This window comes from Triturus cristatus, chromosome 7 (assembly GCF_964204655.1).
Source record: "Triturus cristatus chromosome 7, aTriCri1.1, whole genome shotgun sequence".
NCBI classification, from domain to species: Eukaryota; Metazoa; Chordata; class Amphibia; order Caudata; family Salamandridae; genus Triturus; species Triturus cristatus.
Window position 1 is genome coordinate 762,258,838 of NC_140590.1, and position 24,805 is coordinate 762,283,642.

Here is a 24,805-nt window from a genome sequence, read left to right on the forward strand (position 1 = left end):
ATTTAAAGGTCATTTCAATAAAAAGTGTGTGTTTGTAAATGACAGTGCAGTACCACATTGTGCTTTAGCAATATAGTTGTGACAGTGTGCTACAAAATGCTGCACCAGCTAGATACTACACCCTTACCACTCTCTTGCTGAACACATGCGCTACACTTCTTAGGTCCCGCCTAGGCAGCACGCATGCGCTGTTCTAGGAGATGACCTTTTGGAATTGGTCTGCCCTTTTCGAGCACTCGTGCTTGTGCTGGCATCCACCTCGTGGGAGCGAGCAGCGGCGCGCAGGGGCTATCTGTTTGCAATTAGAGTAGCCTCGCGCACTTGTTTCTCCTAGTTAGGGCCTCTCTTCTGAACTTCCCTGGGCCTCGTGATATCAAATTGAAGCGTCTGTGACATCATCAGTCTTCACTCACAGAATTCTGCTTCTTGGGCTATTGGGAATGTGCTGTCCTTTCAAGTTAAGTTTAGAATGTGGGTTTTCTTTGTTTAAAATAAATGATAATTTCAGTATAAGGCTCTTTGTCCTAACCTGCCTGCCCAGCGCTCCTTCCAAGTACATATTTAACTATTTTTACTGGGGCACTTCTCCAGCCTGTGTCTGACCAGCTGTGAGGTCCAGTAATCCCTCCCCCTTCTTTCAAGAAGTGAACGATAAATGCAAATGTTCTCAGATGGTGATTATTTAATCCAGAGAGGAAGCAGCGAGACTTTAATTCTCACCTCCGGAGACCTGCACTCCGAACATTGTGGAATGTTGGTTGATGCCTCATCGTCCCTCGCTCTTCTGTAGATGTGGCATCTGTGGTTGGGCATGGAGCTCCTGATGAGGTCTAGCCTGGGATTCATTTCTTTTGTTGCTGCACTCCTGTGACTTGTCAGGTGCTCTGCTCCCCACCTGTGCGATGCTTTTATTTGCCCACAATAATTGTGCTCCCTCCCATCAAGGCTGGCTACAGATGAGGAGTTCCTTTGCCCAGTGCCCGCCCAAATGTTTAAATAAACAAGCATTTGCAATGCAATAGGTCTCACAGTTATGCGAGTTTACGCTAGTGGCATTATAAATAACAATGCCTTTTATTTATGTTTTAAAAACAAAAACAAAAAAAAAAGGCATTGTTATTTGCAATGCCAATAGCTGAAACTCGCGTAAACGCGAGACCTATTGCATTGAAAATGCTTGTTCTTTGTGTGAAGCTTGGATTTTTCACAAACTCTGTGACTTCAGTGATGTAACATTGAATATTTTCCTCTGTGTTTTGTATGTATTATCTGTCTTTTTGCAGCATTACAGAGCAGTAGTATAGTGTGGTTTTGTATCTTTTTTAGGTCTCGCCTAGCGTTGCTGCGCACATGCACAGCAACGCTCGATGAGATTTATTGTAAATGAGGAATTTGAGAGAAGGGCTTGAAGCCCCGCCCCTTATTCCCATTAGTTTGCGTCACCGTTTATGGTAAACAGTGGCCTGCCATTGGAAATAAACTTTCTGGGTTGCCTCCCTTTTGCTTCTTTGTCTGGCCCACCCGGACTGGCTCGTCTGCTTTCCGGGTGTCGCAAATGGATTTCTTATCTTTAGGAGGCGTCACGTGTACTGCACGCCCCGGGCTTCCTGCAACCACGCTGCCTTCACGCCTGGAGCACGCGCTAGTCAGCTCTCTCATTGGTTAGCGACTGGAAAAATATCAATTAAAGAACAGACCAGGCAATGTTTGTTTATTCTTCTGCGCGGTACTATGCACGCTTTCACTTTCATTATTTCTTCAGCGGGCCATGCGCTTTACGTTTTACATGACGGGCCGCACACAACACTCCCGGAATGCTTCCCTTAATGAATAATGGCGGGCGCTTATTGTTTTTATTACAATCTGGACAGCGCTAGCCTGCTACAGTATTTGAGTGAATAAATAAAAAAATAACGCTTTTGGCGTGGCGCTGATTACTATTCAGTAGGAATAGTAACAGTGAGTGCTTAGTTGGTTTGCATTCGGTTAGCTGCAGTACACCTATATGTAGTTAATTACAAGACAAAGGCACATGATTCAATGAAGGATTTTATATAGCGCGTCAAATCATACGGCGGAATCAGTTACAAGAATGACCACGTTACGGTCCGATCGCTTTTGTAAGTTGCTCTTCGAAGAGCTGCATAGATGCAGATGAATCAATGGATGAAGGTATGAACGAACGAAAGCTTTTCGTAACGCAAAGTGCACCACGATAGGTTTACTTTACAATGCTTGGCCGCTCGTGCATAGAAAAAGTTAATTACACCTCACATGGAGTAGACTTGTTGCCTGAAAAGGACAAATGAATTAGCGAGTGGCTATTTTTCCATCGCAACATACCGTGCACGTGGACCCACTTCGGCCAAAGCATGGCCACTCGCTTTGTTTGCACGCGTTGTTACTCTCCACGGCGAGCTAGCTAGCCGGAGGGAGGCACAGGCCCCGCCCAGCCGTCCCAGCTTTCTCGGTGCTGGCCAAAGGCATGTGGGCGGTCTGCTCCTGGGGGAGAAGGGAGGGAGCTGGGCTCGCGCCCACGCGGGCTGTGTGTGGGCTCAGCACGAGACAGTATTAACTGCAAGCCGTGAGGCAGGCAGGTCTGGGACACGAGCACGCTCGCCCCCTGCTTCCCTCTAGTGCATGCATGCGAGAACAGACAGCAGTGCAGTCGTACCTCTGGGATCCAACCCGGGATCTGCTGCACCCCACAGAAGGCAGAGCAGGAGGAGGGTCCAGACCCCGCCAATACTGTGTGTGTGGATTGACTTTGGTGCTGGTGCCTAGAGGAGTTGCTCTGGTGTATGTCCTGCCCTGTAAGGTGGGCACTCGTCTGACACCAGGCACAGTTTCGCCCTACTTTAAAGTGTCACTGTGCCCCTCAGGCCACCTTATTCTTCCCCGGGGTTAGCGGACTGCGGTGATTTGCCCTGCCTTTGAAGCTGCACCGTGCCAGGCGCCTGGGGTCTAAGGCAGGAGGACCCCAATGTGGGAGAAACCACTCTGCCCCTTCAGTATCGCAATGGATTTAACTCAGATCTTTTGATTGGGGGAGAATGTTTGCATTGTCTGCATTCCGTCCATCATTTGTTTGCTGTAACACCTTCAGTATCACGGGCATGCAGGTAGGGCAAGAACTGTTGCGGGATGGGAGGGGGCGCTTGTTTGTATAGTTGTAATCCCATCACCCCCCACCCTGGGAAGAAACACGGAGAAGCTAATCCCACCTTTCCCCTTTCTTGTATTGTGTTTTCTCTCGTATTGAGTACAGGCGATAAGGGCACAATCGTTCCCAAACAATCCCGGCCCGCGGGCTCTCGAGCCCTCCTGTCAAACATTTCTTTGAAGCTGTCTGACTCTTCCCTAACTCTCTCCCTCCCGTTTCCTGGAAAGCTGCTGGACCACCTCTCTTCTCCCTGCCTGTGTATGTGTATGAGGTCTTTCACGGTTTTCCCCTGGCTTTCATCCACTATATGCCAGTCTGCAACGTTTTCGTTTTATTTTAAGAAGGTATTTTGTTTTAAAAGTCAAATAAAACCAATTGTAATCGTATTTGCACAGGGGGTGTTAAAGCAGTGGTACAGCTGTGGCGCTCTTTGTTAAAGGCATTGATGAAGTTAAGCTGAAGTTAAGGTGCACGTTACTACCGCAGAACGTTCATGCTGTCTCCGTTACATGTGCAGAAATGTTTTAGCAAGATTTTTTTTAAACAGACCACGCGATTAAACGTGTGTTACAAGGCGGGCGATTTTCACCTCCATCTTAAACTTCTCCGTGAAATAAACATCTATTATGTTTTTGTTTTGGCGTGTTAGGTGCATAGACGACAAAAAACATATTGTTAGTGGGGCTGCAAGATGAATATAAAAGGAGCTATTGTGTGCAGTAGCCAGCAAAACCAATAACAAAAAGTGTCTTATTTTTAGTGTCGTTGTGCTGGACAGGTGTGAAAATGTAATACTTGCCAGACAGCCGGGTAAACAGCAGGAAAGGCTAATTGACCATTGTATTTAGCGTTGCAAACAGGTCCAGCATCTTTTAGCGGGCAGTGCCAGCAGAAAACGCACGCGCTGGTACAGATCCTGAAGAAAGGTCAGAAAGGGCCGTGGGCCAAGGCCCTGCAAGGCCTCAGTCCCAAAAAAAAGCATTTAGAATACAATAGGTCTCGTAATGACATTATTTTAAGCTATTGACATTTTATATGGCAATGTCTTTAAAAAATTAAAAGGCATTGTTATTTACAATACCAAAAGCAACACCTATTGCATTGCATAGCGCGGTGTCCGTGAAGACGGTGCCGCGCTTATTAAAGTAAAAAAAAAGACAATTCCTTTTATTTATATTTTAAAAACAAAAACATAAAAAAAGGCATTGCCATTTACAATGCCAAAAGCTCAAACTCGCGTAAATGTGAGACCTATTGCATTGCAAATGCTTGTTTGTACTTGTTTTGAATGGCACTTTGTCAGTGGTATTCTAATTAAAAAAGAAATAACTGAACCATCTGGCAGACCTTTGTGCAGTGCTGCTGCAACCCATTTATAGAAATGTTTTCTTCTATTGAGGTGCCAATCAAGTCACAATGAGCTAGTCGCACAGCCAAACGTTTACAGATGAGTGAAAAATGACGCAGCATCCATCACACAGTATTTAACTTCTTGAAACGTAATTGGTGCGGGTGAACAGGAACGCTGCAAGGATTTGTGCCGCACTAAGTGGCATTTGCTGGTCCCAACTGTTGGGGCCACACTTATGGTTTGTAATATGCCTTTTGTTTGGGAATGGAAGCACTGAGGCAGACCGGGTGGGCCCAGTGGCCGCATCTGCATTTAATGGCATATTCTTGGCTACCAGGGAGCCATAATGATACAGTGCAGCACGGTCAGCTACCCACCCACGGGGCCTGAAGACACCATCGATAGAGAACAGTACAGTTCAAAGTCGTGGGGGGCTCACTCACCTCTGGGACTTGCTGCTCCTGAAGGTTGGGTGAAGAAGATGGTAGGCACCAGGACACATGCTGAGATCAGGGTGAGGGCCACTAGGTTCAGGAAGACTAGGAATCGCAGGAATGTGAAGAAAGAGTGGATCCCAGACCCGAAGCGCCCTGCATTGATAGAAGAGTACAAACAATGAGCTAAAGACTGACAGAATCAGAACGCTGAAGACACCAATCCGAGTTCTTCCTGATTGGTCAATAAGAAGAACAATGACAGCAATATTATAGACCATTTGCAGAATGCACCCGACCACAAACTGAAGAGCCGCTTGATGCTTAAATGTGCAATATCGACTCAAACATGCTCATTGTATCAATCTCAGAAAGATTAAACAGAGTCTATCCTGTTGGTTATTGAACCCATGACTTGCAGGTTCCACAAAGATCTCTGCAGTATGCACTCAACTACTCAGCTGTATTACTAACCGATAATCAGGATTACCAGACATGTGGATAATAGTACGGCCCTCATTTTAACATGGGTGGGTTCTACCCAGTAATACCCAGGATCAGCTCTGGGATTTTGGATCTGGGAGGCCATGAGGAAGCAAGAATGGGCCTACATGATGGGTGCGTGAGCAGGCAAAAGTCATCAAAGAGTTCTGTGGAATCTGCTGTTTCAGACACTGATAATTTTGGTCCATTATTGGTATGTCTAAGAAGTGAAACTAACATATCTTTAGTAATATGTGGTCTAATGGACTGGCCAAGCCCCTTGTCCAGTACTGCAAACAGGGACACTGAGGGAAGAATTTGCACATACGCATGAAATAGCTGCACACCCATCATCTGGGTGCAAGATATCTTGTCTACAATAGTTACTGTGACTTCATAAACAACATTCTTCAGACAGAGTGCTCCATACCCAGTGCACATTGTGAAAAACATCGCCGTTCTCATGTATCGCCAAACAAAACAAATGAAACAGTTTTTTTTATTTTCAACAAAGCCTAACTAATCCAGCCTAATAATTTTCCAGTTGGTGAAGTTCCTTGGTCACTACAATAGACTAGCTCATTGTATTGAATTTGCCTGAACTATCTCATGATCAGAGTTGTGCGTACTCTCACGATACACGAGCGCTGTGTTGTTCTTCAGTATATGCACTGGATATGGATCACTCTGTATGAAGAAAGTTGCAAATTCTTCCTGTGGTGTGTTTAGTCTTCATTAGTTGTGCAAATTAAGTACAAAATAACTCGACAAAACGCCTGCTGAGCTTGCTGAAGGCAAGGGTGTTGTGGCTAGGGGAACTGTCTGAACTGCATACGCTGAGAATTGTGGAGTGCTGTAATAACATACCGCAAATGGTGCAAATCTTTTTTTTAGGTTTTAGATCATAATTATAATGCAGTAATTCTGCAATAGTTTTAAAACTTATGCTTCACTGGAATTATGTTACACCAACTAATTGCTATTTTGCATTATTTGTGAAAATTACATTATTTCTGTGCAGTGGTGTAACGAAGCTTAAGGGGTCCCCCCTGCAAAGTACATGCATGGGGCCCACACGCTCTGGACCCAGTCTGAAGCTCACTGGCCAGGGGCCGGCCAGTGCTGGAGGGGGGCCCAGGAGCTCGGGAGCCCCCCTCACCGCACTGCGGACGTCTGCGGGGGCTTTTGTTACGCCACTAGTTTGATTAACATGTTGGTGATAAAGGGGAGTACTGGGGTGGCGGGGGGAGGGGGAGCAGGAAAGACCTGTTGAGGATTTGCTGGATGGCGGCAGGAAAGACAGGCAGGAGGACTAAGTGATGGTTGGGATGGTGGCAGGACAGTCAGTTCTAGCTCGCTGTGGTGGGGTTGTGATCAGTGACTGGGAAGGTTGAACAGAAAGGGTGCAACAATGGACTATAACAGTTGACTTGCTTTAGGAATGTGTGGGATGTGGTGGTGTTCGTTTGGCTGGTCTGGGCTTCTTATGGAGGATTAAGGGTGAGAATGGTAGATCCAATTAATTGTATGATTAAGGTGAATATTAGGCTGTAAGACATATGCTGTAGGGTGTTGGGTTAACCTGTTACATTAAAACAGCCTTCAGCATTTTAAGGTAGTGTTGAGTGCTTCATTGCACAGTCTTCCTTCGTTCTACCTTATTATGGTGTGTATTTTTGTGCACAGGTTGAGAGTGAAGAAAAGAGAGTGAAGAGGGCATTTCACACCCCACAGCGTGTACCCGGGAAGGGACGGCTGCAGAATCTGGCCAACATGAGGTGTTTTGGGCAGGAGGTTCTGCCGAGTGCGGCTGGCAGGGTCTGCAGGAGCTCACAGCTCAGCAGCAGAACTTGCCACGGTGTGAGCGGAGTATACAGACTGTAGGGAGCTGAGACTGCTACCGAGGCTGCCGGCGCAGGACTGCCATTCTTTCTGCTCCACACTCACCTCCCAGTGCCTCCAGCTTATCACTCCGATGCTGGTCTCCTCTCCACCTCTACCGATGTTTCCAGCAGTGCTTAATTTGTAATTTTAAAAAAGTATGTGCCAAGGCCGTTCTCGTGAGGTCACTGCAGTCTGCACCACCCATTGACCCTGTCAGCACTGCCAATGAGCGCACGAACACAGCTACTAATCATTGCACTACTACAAAAATGACAATTCCGACTATTGCAGGCCCCCAAAGATATAATAAAATATCATTCATTCATTTTAATGTAGATTGACTTATTAAACACTGTTGTGCTCATCTCAATATTTGACAGACAACGCCACCATGTGGTGGACTGTCATTAGAGCCGGTGCTGACAATTAATTGCTGGGCCGAGCACTGGAAACCACCGGCTCAAATTAAGCACTGGTTTCCAGCCTTAGGACAGTCCGAGCAGCAACTGGAGCCACAGGTGTGTACAAGGACAACACTGGATGCCGGGATGGAGGCTGCTCAGAAGTAACTACCTTCCACAGGAGGCACAATGTGCTGGGCAGCAGGCTGTCCTCCTCCCAGCCCCACCTTTGCAGTGCAGGGGTTTTCATGCACCAGCCCCTTACTACATTGCCCCTGGGGGGAGAAGGTCAGCGTGCTCTCATCTGCCTCAATGGTTGGTAGTTTCATAGACCAGAAGCGAGTGGACCCAGAGAATTATAGATTAAAAATGCAATCATTCATGGTGACTGACAGCGCCAGGAAACCTTTTTTGGTGAATGTGCGCTATACAAATTTGGTATAACATAACATATTACAAAATGTGAATTACATTTCCAACAAAGTATTGACTAAACGGGGATGACCCATTATCATATTTTATGTATGCTTTCCTGTGTGCCAAACAAAAATGTGAATGACACCTTCAAAAACCAATAGCTGAAGGAGGCAACCCAAAACCACTATCTATATATTTGTTTATCACTTTTATTCTTCAGTTTACATGCTCTGGTAGACACATAATCATGTATTTCTGATATACGAAAATTGGCTCAACATCATCAGTGCCTAATTTGTGAACGCAAGAGTGCCGGTGCCCGAAGCTCTGCTCAGAAGCTGGCGGCGGTGCAATTAAACATGGGTGCACCAAATACCAAGGCCAACAGTCATTTATGCACTCCCTGCCCCTTTTTAGGTCTCGCCTGCGATGCAGCGCATGCGCTGCTTTGCCTTGGCGAGATCTATTGTCGTTGCTTTTGTGTCTGGCTTTGGTGGAAGCGGGGTTGGTGTCCGCCCTGTCGGCATATGGCCCCGCCCACCCGGACTGGAGATTTCGCTTGCGCACGGCGTCTCAGGCAAGAACATGTTTAAGATGAAAACAGCAGTAGAAGAAACCTCTTTAAACGTGGTGAAGCCAGAGCTGTTCAATTTCTAAATGTTTATCTGTCACAGTTGCCTTAAGATGCAAAAGAAAGCAGCAACCAGGTTTAAAATATATTATCAGAGCATCGCATTATTAGCTGACGTGACTGCGTAGTGTGCGCGACGGAGAAACGGTGCAGGCTGGTAAGAAAACATATCTGATGGAAGAATAATGTCGTAAACTTCCACGACAAATCCCGGCCTCTCTTTTGTTTAGCCTCTAAATCGAAGTATACTCACGGCGGAGGCAAGTCATGGCCAACATCTCGGTGAGCATGATGAGTTAAACAAGCTACCAACTTTTCGACTTGAAATCTGGGGTCAGTTGCAGTGAAATAGATTATTTTTTTAGGTCTTTCTCTTTGGTTACGTTTGAAACATCTGTGTTATTACACCCTATCGTCATTCACATTGCAGTGGTCACAAACACCTCCAAAGGTATGTTCAAGTCTCAACCTTTTTCATCCTCTTATTAATTCTACCTACAGTTTACTGCTAGAGCACCATTGTTTTACTATCTCTGGGTGAACACCAATGGCCCATTTCTGTGGTATCTGTGGTTACACATATAATACCACACCCCTGCTTCTAGGGGGACACAATACGCCTACTACTATGGTGTTCAAAGTTATCCTTGGGTTGTGTTATCTCTGCTTCTGGGAATTTTATAGACGCACTACTTTAGCGTCTGGGGTCATCCATTGGTCATGCCTCCTCAAAAACAGGATGACATCTTAGTTTCCTGTCCCAGCAGGTGCCTGTTGACTTCATGGGTTCCACGTTTACCTATTCTGATTGGACCCAGTCCCAGTGCTACATAAACTTACTCAGTTGGTAGAAGACAGGTAACAATCGATAAGGACGTTTTGGAAATGACATCCAAATGTGACACTGCTCCTCACAAATCTCTCCGCTTCAACCAATATTGAAAGTTCAGCAGAATGTTTGATGTGATAAGTTTGTAACATGCCTCGGAATCTCACGCACATTACCAAAGTACTTCTCATATACACCGCTATTCAAAAACATCTATAAGCCATGTAAGCCCTCCAACTAATTGTGGACTCTAAAGAATTTGCATTCTCAAAGTCATCTTACTATTATGTATGGCTCTCATTGACAGCCAATATTATGACTATCCAGATTTTAGAACTGGTCATTCACTGATCTTATGAACTACAATTGGAAACAAGCATTTGCAATGCAATAGGTCTCGCATTTACACAGTTTGAGCTATTGGCATTCTAAATAACAATCAGGCACATGCATCAAAAGAAAAACCGGTCGCAAACGGGCAGATTCTCAGAATCTGTCCCTTTGCGACCGGTATATTTGCATTTGGGATGCATCATCCCAAATGAAAAAAATCGCAATTTAAGTAATCTCTAAATTGTGATTTCCTAAATTGCGATTGCATTTAAGGAATCGAAAATTGAGATTCCTTAAATGCAATGCATTAAAGTAATAAAATTAGCGATTTCGCTAATTGGGGGCGCAAATTACCATGAAGTTGAACTTCATGGTAATTTGCAAAACCTTTGAAAAATGCACTTTTGTGCATTTCTCAAAGTTTCATGTGCAACTTGCAATTTACCATTCATTCCTATGGGCCTGTAGGCCCATAGGAATGAATGGGAAGCTATTCCTTATTTGCGACTCGCAATTTGCGAGTCGCAAATAAGGAATGTGTAGGAATTGCTATTAATATAGAGATTCCTACATGCATAGGATTTTGTGAGTCCTTAACTGCGAATCCGCATTTAAGGACTCGCAAAATCCTAGCTTGATGCATGTGCCAGCTAGCCGTTTATTTATGTTTTGGTTCTTAAAACATAAATAAAAGCCATTGTCGTTTACAATGCCAATAGCTTAAAATCGCGTACATGCGAGACCTATTGCATTGCAAATGCTTGTTCTCTCTCTTGCAGTTGGCTGCTTTCTGTTCTTTGTATTTTTCCTCTCTTGCGCTCTGAACAGTGCTGGTCCCCAAAAATAAGTGCCAGTGCCCCCACCGGCTCAAATTAAGCACTGAATACCATTCTAACAAAGCCCAGTAGCCCACGGGTCTTATCCAAGCAACCTGAGAGAGGAAACTTCTGCCTTTTATTTGAAAACTTTACCCCAAATCCCGAGCTCTCCTCATACTTTTCTTCAGTTTTGGTTTTGAAATGTCTACTAATTCATAATCCAGAGATGAGCACCGTGAGGTGACCTCTGGATGCACGAGTGCTACAAACCAATAAGATGCTCAAGCTTCATTATTCCTTCTTCGAGCAGCCATGCAGCCCTCTTCCCTCTGTAGGACCCTCTCCCCTTTTATGCCCCCTCCACCTTCATTTTTTAAAGACATCTTACAGTAAACATGTAAAAATATGACAAAGTCTCTTCAAAATTCCAAAATGTCTTTTTCATTAGCCTGTAGAGCCTTTTCTCCACAGTATATCTGATGATATCACTGCATTGAGAGGTATTTCTTTTTAATAGGATAGTTTTCACGCATGAATGTAGAAACATTCATGCTTCCACTGACCATTACAACAATGTCAATAGTGCACTGAGGCAAGTCAATTGTCATGTGCACCCTCTGGGTGGCTGCTATTATAAATTGACTACATCATAGTTTATTAAATTAAACACAAGAAAAGAAAAAGGAGGCAAAGTGAAAAAAAAACAATTGCCTAGGATCACACAGTGTGGTCAAGTGGGGAAGGCGGGGTTCTCTAGTTTCGCATTGTGCAAATCAGTCACTTTTTGTACATGCTCCGCTTCCTCTACACCCACCTTACTAATTCCATATCACCCAACTGCCACCCTGCTGGCATCAGTGTGGCCCTCAGTCACACCACAGACTGTACTTTGTGGCCCCTGGGAAAGTGTTTATGAGTACCCATGCTCTAACTACATCCCTCTTCTCTTCCATAAGACCCAAAGAAGCAACGAGCAAGTCTACCTCTAGCCAAGTTCACATCGTTTGGTCCCTAAATTATGCATAGTGGTGTCAGAGGACCATTTTCTCACTCTTCCTGAGAGTTCACTGGCTGTAGTTCTCCAGTAGATATGTATAGCACTACACACCCAAATCATATGGAAAAAGTCTACTTTTCTTCCTTGCAAATTCAGCTGTTGCTCAGGGGTGAGGGCCCATTAACCCCTCACTCTTGAGGGAGCTGCTCAGCTTCCCCTCAAAAGCCCCTGAAGCAAAAGTGAGCGAATTCAGAGAAGTAAAGATTAAAATTGCAGTCAGTCATGATGACTGGCATTTAGAAATGTAAATGAAGCTTCCAACAAAGCCATGGATAAAGAGGGCAGACTGATCGTTCTTCTCTAAGTATGCTTTCCTGTGGGCGGATCCAAAATATGAGTGACACTGTTCAAATTCATGGGCAAGGGGGCCGTATCCCAGGCAGTGCCCACGAGGGGGTCCAGATCTCTTTTCCATGAGGTTGTAAGCCTATGGAGGCAGCCAGACATGTTATTGTTCTAAACATTGATAACAACGAGATAGTGATTAAGGTTCAAAGGTAGCAAGCGAATTCCAAGCGGTCGTTGAGACCCTTCGGCTTCATGGACTCCAATTTGTAAATCCAGTGAATCTCACGCTGCAACAAGAAGGTGTTATTGTCTCTACCTTCTTTTTTCATTACAGTCTCTAAGACCAAAAATTTGAGTTGAGCAATGCTGTGCTGATTTTCTAAAAAATGCATCGCTATGGTGGATCTGGGGTTGCTGGTACGTATGTTGCTCTTATGTTCATGGATGCGGGTCTTGATTTTTCTCTCGGTTTTCCCCACATAAACAAGGCCACAGGGGCATTTGAGTAAGTATATTACGTTGGTGGTGTCACAGGTGGCATTGACTTGAAGTTTGATCGGGGTGCCCCTCATGGGGTGTGTGATTTTATGGCCTTTGATGATGTTATTGCAATTGCTGCAGTTCAAGCAGGGAACTGTCCCTCGGAATGTCGTGGTTGGAATCTCTGTTTTGGGTCGAATCAATTCCTGTATGTTTTTACTCCTGGTGTGTGCAAACATTGGTGGATTGCTGAAAATGCCATTGAAATCGGTTTCAAGGGCCAAAACTGGCCAGTGTCTCTTGATAGTTTGTTTAAATCTGTGACTCATGGTTGAGAAGCAGGAGACCACTACCATGCGATGTTGTTCACTTCGTGTGGTGGGTTGCAATAAAGTTTCGCGTGATGCATTGGCCACTTTGGTGGCAGCGCTCTGTAAGATCGCTTGAGGATAACCACGAGTGACAAAACGTTGTAACATTGACTGTGTTTGTATTTGAGACTCAGAAAGATCTGACACTATTCTTTTCACCCTTAGCAGTTGTGAGAATGGTAGGTGATTTTTCAAAGATGGTTGGTGAAAGCTTGTGTAATGTAGAAGGTTATTGCAATCGGTTGATTTCCTAAACACAGATGTGGTGATTTTATCGTCCCGGATTCTCAACAGAACGTCCAGGTAAGTGATGGAAGTGTCATCGACATTGAAGGTGAATTGAATGCGATCATTGATCAGGTTCAAATTATCCAAAGCTATCCCGAGAGAGTCACGGGAACCGAACCACAGAACAAAAATGTCATCTATGTAACGCAAAAAAATGCGTGCGTGTTTTTTCCAAGTGTCCAGACTTAGGATGAATTTGTTTTCAAATGCACGCATGAAAAGGTTGGCATAGGTCGGTGCGGCACAATTGCCCATCGATGTACCGGTTAACTGCAAATAATAAGTGTCGTTCCATCTGAAATAGCTCTGATATAGGGTGAAAGAAAGGAGTTCCATCAAAAAAAGTTGAAAATCGTGATCTAAATCAGAATGCAACAAAGTTTCTTCGATGGCTTCAATGCCCAAATTGTGAGGGATCGAGGTATAGAGTGACTTAACGTCGATCTTGCATAACCTTGAAACCGATTTCAATGGCATTTTCAGCAATCCACCAATGTTTGCACACACCAGGAGTAAAAACATACAGGAATTGATTCGACCCAAAACAGAGATTCCAACCACGACATTCCGAGGGACAGTTCCCTGCTTGAACTGCAGCAATTGCAATAACATCATCAAAGGCCATAAAATCACACACCCCATGAGGGGCACCCCGATCAAACTTCAAGTCAATGCCAACTGTGACACCACCATCGTAATATACTTACTCAAATGCCCTTGTGGCCTTGTTTATGTGGGGAAAACCGAGAGAAAAATCAAGACGCGCATCCATGAACATAAGAGCAACATACGTACCAGCAAACCCCAGATCCACCATAGCGATGCATTTTTTAGAAAATCAGCACAGCATTGCTCAACTCAAATTTTTGGTCTTAGAGACTGTAATGAAAAAAGAAGGTAGAGACAATAACACCTTCTTGTTGCAGCGTGAGATTCACTGGATTTACAAATTGGAGTCCATGAAGCCGAAGGGTCTCAACGACCGCTTGGAATTCGCTTGCTACCTTTGAACCTTAATCACTATCTCGTTGTTATCAATGTTTTTGCTTACTTTGTGTGATTACCAATTTTTTTCTCTTTTACACAAGCACGCCTATTGTAGTTGATAGTCTTATTTGTTATGAGTTATTCTTTCCCTTTACAAGATGGCGCCCATGTTTGACCAATTAATTCAAACACACACTCATGATTCCACCATTGTTCACGTCACTGCCGGTGTTCCATTTTTTTTAAGAGCTCGTCCCACAACACTCCAGTAAACCCCGATGCGAGATTGACTGATACCATCGGACACATCAGGTACAGAGCTTTTGCTCCAACAGAGAGCCTTTCGTTTACCCCAGTGCGTCTTCACGAACTCGAGTATTCTGAATCCGCTGTTTGCCTTTGCTTTTCAACTTTCTTTGTAACCTCTTGAACCCTGCACTGAGCGTTTTCCACATGCCACACAGACGTTTCGATTAAGTTTGGGCACCCCCAGCACTTTGTATTTTCTGATCTACTACGGCACACGCCCAAGGGTGAACTGTCCCCTTTTTTATCGTTTAAACATTCACTATCAGCGGTTTTATTTGAACGTTCACCATCACTGATTTATTCGTGGTAAATCACCATCACCTTTACACGTTAGCTTGAAAACACGACCAACCGTTAAGTTCGATAATATTGTTTATTTAGCAAACATTGATACATGGTGATCTGTTTAGCGTCAACTTACCTTTATTAGGCGTAGTCCTTTTTTCTTTTGTCTGACAGGTTGATTCCTCATTTTACAACTTATTGATATGTACATATTTCTTTGCCACTTAGAATACCCTGATGAAGGGCCAGAGGGGCCCGAAATGCATTGGGACTGAGTTTAACCTACGAATTGGGATTTAACACTGTGATGTCAGCCTATGAATGCAATTTCCAGCACTTGATTACATGAACTGATCTTAACTTCTATGAATTAAAGCTTGAAATTGAAGATTGACCTCTATGTTTCGTTAACCTTAAACAAACATTCCATTCGCTCCCAGCGAAGTATTTACGGCGCGCCCAGAGGGACGTTGACTGTTGTCAGCCAACGCATGTGATTCCCGACACTATTTACCAGCACATCACATAAGTAAGCTCCACTACATACCACTCCACAACACTTAATACGATTCCAGATAATCCCACTCCAAGACACACAATCCCACTCCACTCAATACCACATAATTACACTGCACACCATGCCACATTATTTCACTACACAGATCCAATCCACGCAACACAATTCCACAACTAACAATTCCAATCCAAACCATTTATGTCCACTTGACACCACACACATTCTCTCCACTCCAAACAGAAAACGCATAGGTAAGGTTCCTGGGTCAGCCCGAGGAGATCAGAGCAGGCTGCACACTGCAGCTGCTTTAGAGCAAGCCTCTCTCTCACAGCTCTCTACTGTTGAGCTGAGGGGGCCCGCCTTCATGTACTGAACACTGGGGGCCCCCCCGCACCGCGGGGGCTGCGGAGGTGTTTGTTACACCCCTGTTCCAATCCAAACCATATATGTCCACTTGACACCACACACATTCACTCCACTCCAAACAGAAAACGCATAGGTAAAATACATTGTCCTTTACAACATCAATAGCTCTAACTCTCACCTTCCAATGCATCCCGGCAGATCCTGTTCCTGGAGCTGCAATCCTTCTCCTGCCCCTGTCAGCTCTCCTCTGTGCTGCCTCCTGCTCTCTCTGGGCCCCCACCCCCATCCTTTTTCCAGGCCTGGCTCATGGCTCTGACTGAAGAGAAACAATGTAACTTGTTACTTTGTTTCTCTTCCGTCCTGGGTCAGCCCAAGGAGCTCAGAGCAGGCTGCACACTGCAGCTGCTTTAGAGCAAGCCTCTCTCTCACAGCTTTCTACCAATGAGCTGAGGGGGTCCCCCTCCATGTACTGAAGACTGGGCCCCTCCCCCACCACGGGGGCTGCGGGGGTGTTTGTTACGCCCCTGTTTCTGTGGATTACAGATTTCAATAAATGAGAAGGCTGGAATGCAGTACAGCATACTACTGCATGCAGCAGTAACCGACAGGGCAATTTTAATACACTATCTCCCGTTTTAACAAACGTGATATAAAACATGCATTAATATAATATAGGGCCTGATGTACAAAAGGCTAGGTCACAATGAAAAACTCGTAGCCTTCATTTTGCTATGCGACTGATATACTCACCAGCCGCATCACAACATGTGGATTCGAAGGATGCTGCAAAATGTGTGGCCTAATTTTGCGACCACCTACGAATGACTGGAAATTCTAAGACGGTGGCCTGCGAGGATCTCTCTAGCTCGGTTCTCGTTCCCCCCTCAGGGCCCACCTTCAATCTCACAGAGAGGTTTCTTCCACGGACTGCACGCTGATGCCAAGAGCTGAACGGCCTCCGAGGCCCTCCTCCAGGATCGGCGCTGCCTTCGAGCCCACCGGTCCCAGGCCCGATCGGTGCTGCTCTCCCATCGACACTTGTCTCTGAGGGAAAAGGAAATGACGAATGAGAATCTCTCACACTACAGCCAGGACATGGAAAAAGAGAGTTCAACCCCCCCATACTGACTGAATGAATGAACGGAACATTACTTTTATTTGATTTGATTTAAATCATAAAAGGGCGGCACATCTACCAATATTCATAAAATACACAAGCAATTATATCAATACATTAATTAACAGAAATCTCATTAAAATTTTGCATTAAAACAAGTTAAGAAGGAATACACTAGGTCCTATGGACTTATTGGTTGCCAGCCATTATGTAGAAAGCGGACTTATTGTGAGACTCAGCTTGAGCTGCACAACAGATCACAATCTAAAGAGTGGCCCTGAGGCGGAAGACAACTATGATTGACAGTTCATTCAAATAGTAAATCCAATTTTGTTTTAAAAAGTTCAAATTATAGTCCTTTTTAGGTCTCGCCTAGCGTAGGCTGCGCGCATGCGCAGTCTCGCTGGCGAGATTTAATGAGATGTGGGTATTTTCTGTAAGGGGCATTAAGCCCCGCCCCTCTTTTCCATTGGCTGGCGTCGCCGTTTATGGTAAATGGTGGCTAGCCATTGGAAAAGAGGTGTCGGTGACGTATTTGCTTGGCTTTCTGAGCCGTCCCATTTGGACGGCCTCGCCTGCTTTGTGTTCGTCGCAAAAGGTAACAGGCGAGCAAAGCCGAGCAAATACGTCATGGCGTGCGCACGTGAAGAGAAGGAGCCGTCATTCCCGGCCAGGCCAGGCGGTGGCGGGCATGCAGCCCCTCTGTACCCGGAGAACAATGATCCCAGGCTTGAAGCACTGTTGGCGGCCCCTTCCTCGCTCAGATCTCACTCTTTGTGGCGGGGCCAGGCGGTGGCAGGCATGCGGCCCCTCTGTTCCCGGAGTACAATGATCCCAGGCTTGAGGCACTGTTGGCGGCCCCTTCCTCGCTCAGATCTCACTCTTTGTGGCGGGGTTCATACCCTGAAGCCCCTAGCTCGCTCTCTGTCATCCCCGGACGAGTGAGCAGCCATCCAGAGGAAGGAAAACGGAGGGTGAAAAATCCGCTCCCGCCTGCGCAGCGCCTCGCCCCAGAACCTAAGACTTTACAGCTCGGCAACAGCAGCATGCAGGCCGGCAGGAGGGGCAGCCATGATTACTGAACACAGGCAGAGCCCGTCTGAGCCCACAGCTTCTTGAGGAGGGGGGCGCCCGGCTCCGCATCTTCATTGTCCGCCCCCATGCCGATGAGGGCTAGCTCGGGGGCCCTGAGGCCCGGCTGAAGCAGGAAGGCAACGAGCAGCCCGATGGAAGGATGAAGGAGATGGTGGGAGGTTGCTGCGTGTGCTCCGATGAGAGGGGATGGGCTGAGAACCCACTCGTCTACTGCGACGGCCACGGTTGCAATGTGGCCGTTCACCAAGGTACCGAGCCTGGGGCACTGCTGGGGCGGCGGGACTGTGGTGTTTGTGTGTGTGTGTGCGTGCGTGCGTGTGAGTGGAGGACGGAAGAAAGCGAGCTCGGTGACAAACTGAGAAGGGGGTATGAACACATGGGAGAGACGGTGAGATGAAAGTAGGATGAAGAAGATGCGAGGGGAAAAGAAGGAGAGGCGCAGGCGTTCGTCCTGAAAATGCCAAGTCGCTCGCTCTCTGTCATCCCCGGACGAGTGAGCAGCCATCCAGAGGAAGGAAAACAGAGGGTGAAAAATCCGCTCCCGCGCAGCGCCTCGCCCCAGAACCTTAGACTTTACAGCTCGGCAACAGCAGCATGCACGCCGGCAGGAGAGGCAGCCATGATTACTGAACACAGGCAGAGCCCGCCTGAGCCCACAGCGTCTTGAGGAGGGGGGCGCCCGGCTCTGCATCTTCATTGTCCGCCTCCACGCCGATGAGGGGCAGTTCGGGGGCCTCGAGGCCCGGCTGAAGCAGGAAGGCAACGAGCAGCCCGATGGAAGGATGAAAGAGATGGTGGGAGGTTGCTGCGTGTGCTCCGATGAGAGGGAATGGGCTGAGAACCCACTAGTCTACTGCAACGGCCACGGCTGCAATGTGGCCGTTCACCAAGGTACCGAGCCTGGGGCAGTGCTGGGGCGGCAGGACTGTGGTGTTTGTGTGTGTGTGCGTGCGTGTGAGTGGAAGATGGAAGAAAGCGAGCTCGGTGACAAACGGAGAAGGGGGGATGAACACATGGGAGAGACGGTGAGATGAAAGTAGGATGAAGAAGATGCAAGGGGAAAAGAAGGAGAGGCGCAGGCGTTCGTCCTGAAAATGCCAAGTCTTTTGATCCGTCGAAGCATTATTTCCTCTTGACACAGATACTAGGAGCGCAGGAAGAGCGTCCTGGCTGACAGTGTCACCAATACCAGAGGGGCAAGGAATAGGAGCAGGTGGACCAACAATGGGCACAAGAGAGATGAGTTACGGTGGCTGTGGCATCAGTGCCAAGGGCACGGGAAGGGACATTGAAGGGGAAAGGTGCTCCAATAAAAGTGTCAAGGAAGACGAGGGAGCGGCTATCGGTGACACCAGTGCCATGGGAAAGTCTCGAGCACTATGGTTACCAATAACCTTTCAGTGCCTCCTACCCTTACAGAGATAAGAGGAGGAGACTGGCCATCACTGACACCAGTGATAGAGAGCAAGGAGGGGAGACAGGGTAGCAGTGACCCAAATGCCAGAGGCAAGAAGAAAATACAGGCCATCAGTAACACAAGAGGCAAGGGAGGGTAGACAGGTTATTAGTGACACTGAAGGAAGAGGAGAGTGCAGTGTTGGATCATGGGCTGGAGTGGAAGGGGGCTAGGCACAGACTAGGGATTCATAAATTTTCTGAAAGAGGAAGTGACATATAATTTTGGAAGTCATTTCAGTGTTGTTGGGCGTTTAGATAGGGTTAAGCATTCCATTTTTGGAAGTAACTCACTTCCACAGCAAAATTAATGGAACCCTCATCTTGGGTGGTGTGGAGCCAATCAGAACACTTCTACTGAGGGAGTCCTGAAAGGGATCTGAACCTGGATGTCAACCAGTTTAGGATACTTCTGAGCCTCCATAGCCTCAAAGTCCTATTTTAATCACGATGTAATCTATAGAAGTTTTCCCCCAGGCATGATCTCTCTCGTCCTTCACTCGCGTTCTCCTCCCTGTCTGACTTGCTTTCGCTGACACTGTTCAAGGAATTGACAAAAAAAAGTGCCTCAATGCTACACAAGCGTCGGATGGTGTTCTATACACATGGGCATAGGTTAACATTACTCCTCAGTCTTTCATTGACACGGTCATCCTATATTCTCCAATTTGCCAGCTCTCACCCCATAGCCCCACTTACAGGCTACACTTCTGCACCCACACACCTTGGTCTCTTTGGATCAGTATTAACACAATGACACTATGTTGTTACTAAGAAGGAGCTCCTAATTGCAAAATTCATGTGACTGAACCGGTCCGAAAATTGTGCTACGAATTCCTTAATCAACATAATTTCATGCAGTGACTCTACTAGCCGCAGTGATTGATTCACAACAATATATCAAAGACCTGAGATACACACAGGAGAGCATTATTACTAGTTTGATGGTTTTTCATACTACAGTCTTTAACATTTTAAGCACTATAGTGAAAGGTTTAAATTAATAGTGAACACCTTCCAGTTTGTCGACCCCAGAAAGCTTGAGCAGATGTGACCTTGCCAGGACTTGAACTGGTGTCCTCTGAATAATACCAGATATCGGGAGCAAACGCTTGCCTTCCTGCAACACTTCCTGCTACATGATAGCCATGTAGGTCTAGAGTGCGTGAGGCAAGTTCAGGAAGATTAGCAGTCTGCAATGCAATAGGTCTCGCATTTATACGAGTTTGAGCTATTGGCATTGTAAATGACAATGCTTTTTATTTAAGTTTGGGTTTTTTAAAACATAAGTAAAAGGCACTGTCATTTACAATGCTAATAGCTCAAACTCTCGCAAATGCAAGACCTATTGCATTGCAAATGCTTGTTAAAGAACTGTTACTAGTGATAGAGTCGGCTTGGCGTGGTGTTGTAAGCAAATGGACTGCAAAATGTTTAATTGCGCTTAATCTAAAGTGAAGACTTGTACCGTTGGTAACTTTCTGTTATTTCTCCAAGGTAAAAGTGCATGGTGCTGTGAATGAATGCACTGCTGAATGTTCAATTGCACTTTATCATCTTGCATGCCCAGCCGATTCGAATTGTCTATCGCTCTTTTCTAGTTCCTTTGCCGCTATACTCAGAAACTTTATTGCCTTGCATGCCAATTGAACTGCCGAGCCTCCTAGGCATTTTATTACAGCAGATCTGTAAGACCTTATTTGTTCTTTTTTCAATAATGGCGGTAGGAGGGCTTTCCGTATGGGTAGTAATGCCGGACAAATACATAGTAGGTTGAGTAGTGACTCTTCTCCTAGGCCACAAAGGCGGCAATCCATTGTGGGCCACACCCGTATCCAGTTTGGAATAAGATCTTTCGATGAGTAAACACCCAGTCTCAGTAAGATCAATTTTGGCTTTTTATGACTTATGAAATGTTCTGTCAAGTATAGTTAGGTTTTAGCATTTTATATGTTGGCATTACCATCCAGACGTTGGTTTTTTAAGTCAAGAAGGCTTTGTCTATTGCCTGAGATTGTAGCTGGATGGTTTTGTTAACTATTTGTTTGAATTCAGGGTAAGATGATATTGTATTCCAAGCATCCTCTAGTTTTAGAGCTGCGATGAATTGTTTTAAGGAAAAGCAGACTCCGTTAGTCGATCTGGATTGCTTTTCAACCTCCAGCCAGCAGTAGTGTGCTAGAGAGTCTTCCTCCGATGCCCTCATTCTCCAGTAATATTTGACAAGGGCCCCTTATCTTGTTGGAAACTGATTTTTTAACCCTAATACCAGTCTGATCAAGGCTAGGGGAATATGGCGTGGAATTAAAAATAGATTCCTAAATAGGCTGGTTTGCGCAGTGTTTAAGGCTGTTGCGTCCTTAATATTTAGAAGTTCAGATCAATATGTGATTGATGGCAAGTATTTTACTGCCACAACTGTTAATAAATGGGTTGTTGAACTGTCTCTCAGTTTTTTTTGCAAGACTTTGAATGCAAATAGTAGCTGTTTTGATTTGACTTTCCCCAGTTCTTGATGTTGCTTGAAATTGAGATGTTGATCTAGCAGTACACCCAAGTATGTGTATGTTCCCACCTGGTCCAGGGGGTTGCTGTTTATCGTCCAGGTAAATTTTGGTTGTTTTTTATGTACGCTTAAAAAACACATAACCTTGGTTTTCCGAACATTTATGACTAGTTAGACTGAAGCTGTGTATAGTGCTAGTTGATTTATCAAGCGTTGTAGTCCTCGAGGCGTTTCAGAGAGCAACACGATGTCATCAGCATACTGCAGGCTTGTTGTTGGACGTTGCCCAATTTTGGGGGGTCCCCTTGTGTTAGACGAAGGTTGTTGTCAAGGTCGGCTGTATAGATGTTGAATAAACAGGGGGCCAAAACGCACCCCTGTTTTAAGCCGTTTACGGTCGAGATTTTGTTTGTTAGGCTTCGACCAGCCCCCATTTTTATTTGGACCCATGTTTTTGAGTGGGGATTGATGATTGCATCTAACAATTTTGTGGGAGCTCCCCAAGATTTCATTTTAGCCCATAGCATGGATCTAGGGACCTTGTTAAAAGCTGCTTTGAGGTTTACAAAACAGGTATACAAAACTTTTGAATTAACTATAGCTTGATTGGCCAGGAGCATAACAGCTGATAAATTTGTTAGGGTGCCCATCCCAGCTCAAAAGCCTGTTTGTGTGTTGGGGATCAGTTTTACGCGGTTGACCCAGTCCTCTAGATCTTTCAGCAGATTTGCTGCGTAGATTTTTGCCTCAACATCAATAAGGGCAATGAATCTATAGTTGGAGGGATCAGAACGAGCCCCAGATTTATATATTTGTTGCAGAATGCTTCCTCGCCATGAATCTGGAATGCTGCAGGTCTCTAGTGTGTATGCAAACAACAAGGTTAAATGCACAGACCAGAATGCAGGGTCTTTTTTAAATAAGGCATTGGGCAGATCATTTGGTCTATAGGGGCAAGGTATCGGGGGCTCTCCCTAAACCTTTTCCCTTGCCCACCCTAAATTTCAGGTAAGTTAGTTTTTTTCCACGTTATTTTTCTAATTCAGTGCTGGATACCTAGATTCAGCATTGGGACATTTACTGCAAACAGGTAAGTAAACACGTTTTGGTTATTTGTGCAATTTCTAAAGAATAATTTTAGGTTTCAAAACTCAACACTTTTGGAGAAAAGTGTCAATGTTATCCTATAGGAGGAAAACAGGTTAACGGTTCACAGGTAAGTAAACGGCTGTGGGAGTTACGTTTCTGGGGTTAGACTCAGGGGGTACCCCAGGGCCAGTGATGCACTGTTGTTGCACCCTCAGAGGCACTAGGGCGGCCGGGTGCAGAGTGTTGAGGCACAATGTTATCCAATGGGGGATAGGGGGCCTCCGGTTGGTGGCTGCTGGCTAGCAGGCCACTAGGTTGTGGGAGCAAAGTTCCTAGGGTTAAGCTCAGGGCAAGTTGGGGACCAAAGTAGCACCAAAGGTGCACCCTAAGCAGCACTAGGGCTGCCGGGTGCAGGGTGCTGTTTTGAGGTCGGGTGCCCTGTTGTTTTCAATGGAGAACCTCCGGGACAAAGAAACACTGCAGGCTCGGGTACAAGGATCTTCTGGGTGTGACCACCACTTCGAGTGGTAAGTTGGGATGTTGTGGGTTGGTCAGGCACCATGGGTTGGGGCACACAAGGCTGTGGGGCGTCGGATGCAGGGGTGCCTTGGGACGTCGGATTTTCTTACCCGCTCTGGTCGCGGTAGGGGGGTCCTCTGGATTGTGGCTCCAGGCCTAGCCTGGAGGTTTGAGGCAGGTCATGGGTCACCGGATCTCGGGTCAGGATCGCCGGAGGGACCTCCTCGTGGTGTTTTTCCACTCGAGCTCGGGCCGGGTTCGGCGGGTGCAGAGTGGGCTGGATTCACGGTCTCTGGCTGGCAACAGAAGCTGCAGTTTAAACACGTCCGGTGTTCACGGGAGAAACAGTCTGGGAAGTGAGGGCAGGCAGGTCCTCCGGGGTTTGTGAGGTTGCTGGCTGCTGGACGCGCCGAGATTCCGCAGGAGCAGGTTCGAGGGAAGACAGGCCTATAGGGCTGGGGCCAAGTCAGTGGGCGTCGTCCTCTTGTTAGCTCTGCACGGCTCTTCGTCGTTCTTCTTCTTTTCTTCTTGTGGGTAGGCTGGATCTGTCTTCTTGGTTCAGGGCTGCCACCTAAATACTGTATTTAGGGGGCATTTTAGGGGTCTTGAGGTCAGTAGCCAATGGGCTACTGACCTTAGGGTGACTACACCCTTGGTGTGCTCACCCCACGTGGGGGAGTGAGCACAATCCCTAGTCCTGATTGGGGAGTGCCTGCCATCTGCAAGATGGAGAGCACTGGAGGGTGGACTTCACCTCGCCCCCCCCCCCCACCTGAGGGGTGGAGTTGGCCTAACGGCTAGGGCGCTCGACCTCGGACCTGGGGAACTGGGTTCGAGTCTCAGTAATGACGCTGAACATCCTGTGATTCTGGGCAAATCACTTAATCTCCCCGTGCCTAACAAAAAATGAATGCGTGTCCTCATGTAAAGTAACTGGTGCTATGTAAAGCGCTCTGATACCCGATTCGGATTCGGGTCAAGTTCGCGCTATATAAAACTCTGCAAAAAAAAAAAAAGAGGTGGGCACACCTCCTGGGTTGGCTAGTGTTTCCCGTCTATCTTCCTGCCGAAAGGGAGGGGAGACAGGAAGGGGGCCTGCTCCTGATAGCAGAAGAGGCTGGAGGTCGCATTACAAAGGCTGCCAGGCCTTTGAAGCTTCCCTGCCACAGAGGGCTCTTTCTGGCCTGTGGGTGGTATGAACACCTCCGCCCAGGAAAGGCTTTATTTCTGGGCTCGGGGAGCGTAGGTTCCCACCCTAGGGGTCCAGAAACATATCTTAGCAGGGGCTGACATGTGGCCAGAGATGCCAATTGGGTTAGTTTTGGGGTAAGA

The 24,805-nt window shown here is 46.4% G+C and overlaps 1 protein-coding gene across 2 annotated transcripts in view; it reads right to left on the reverse strand.

Annotated features, from left to right (window-relative positions):
* The window catches only part of TMC8 (transmembrane channel like 8), a 136,013-nt gene that overhangs the window by 90,443 nt on the left and 20,765 nt on the right, over positions 1–24,805 (reverse strand). For both annotated transcript variants that reach the window (XM_085617501.1, XM_085617500.1), the window contains exons 4-5: positions 16,588–16,736; positions 4,958–5,104 (exon numbers count right to left, since the gene is read on the reverse strand). In XM_085617501.1, coding sequence (XP_085473627.1) covers positions 4,958–5,104; positions 16,588–16,736 — 296 coding nt within the window. The remainder of the gene's footprint in view (positions 1–4,957; positions 5,105–16,587; positions 16,737–24,805) is intronic.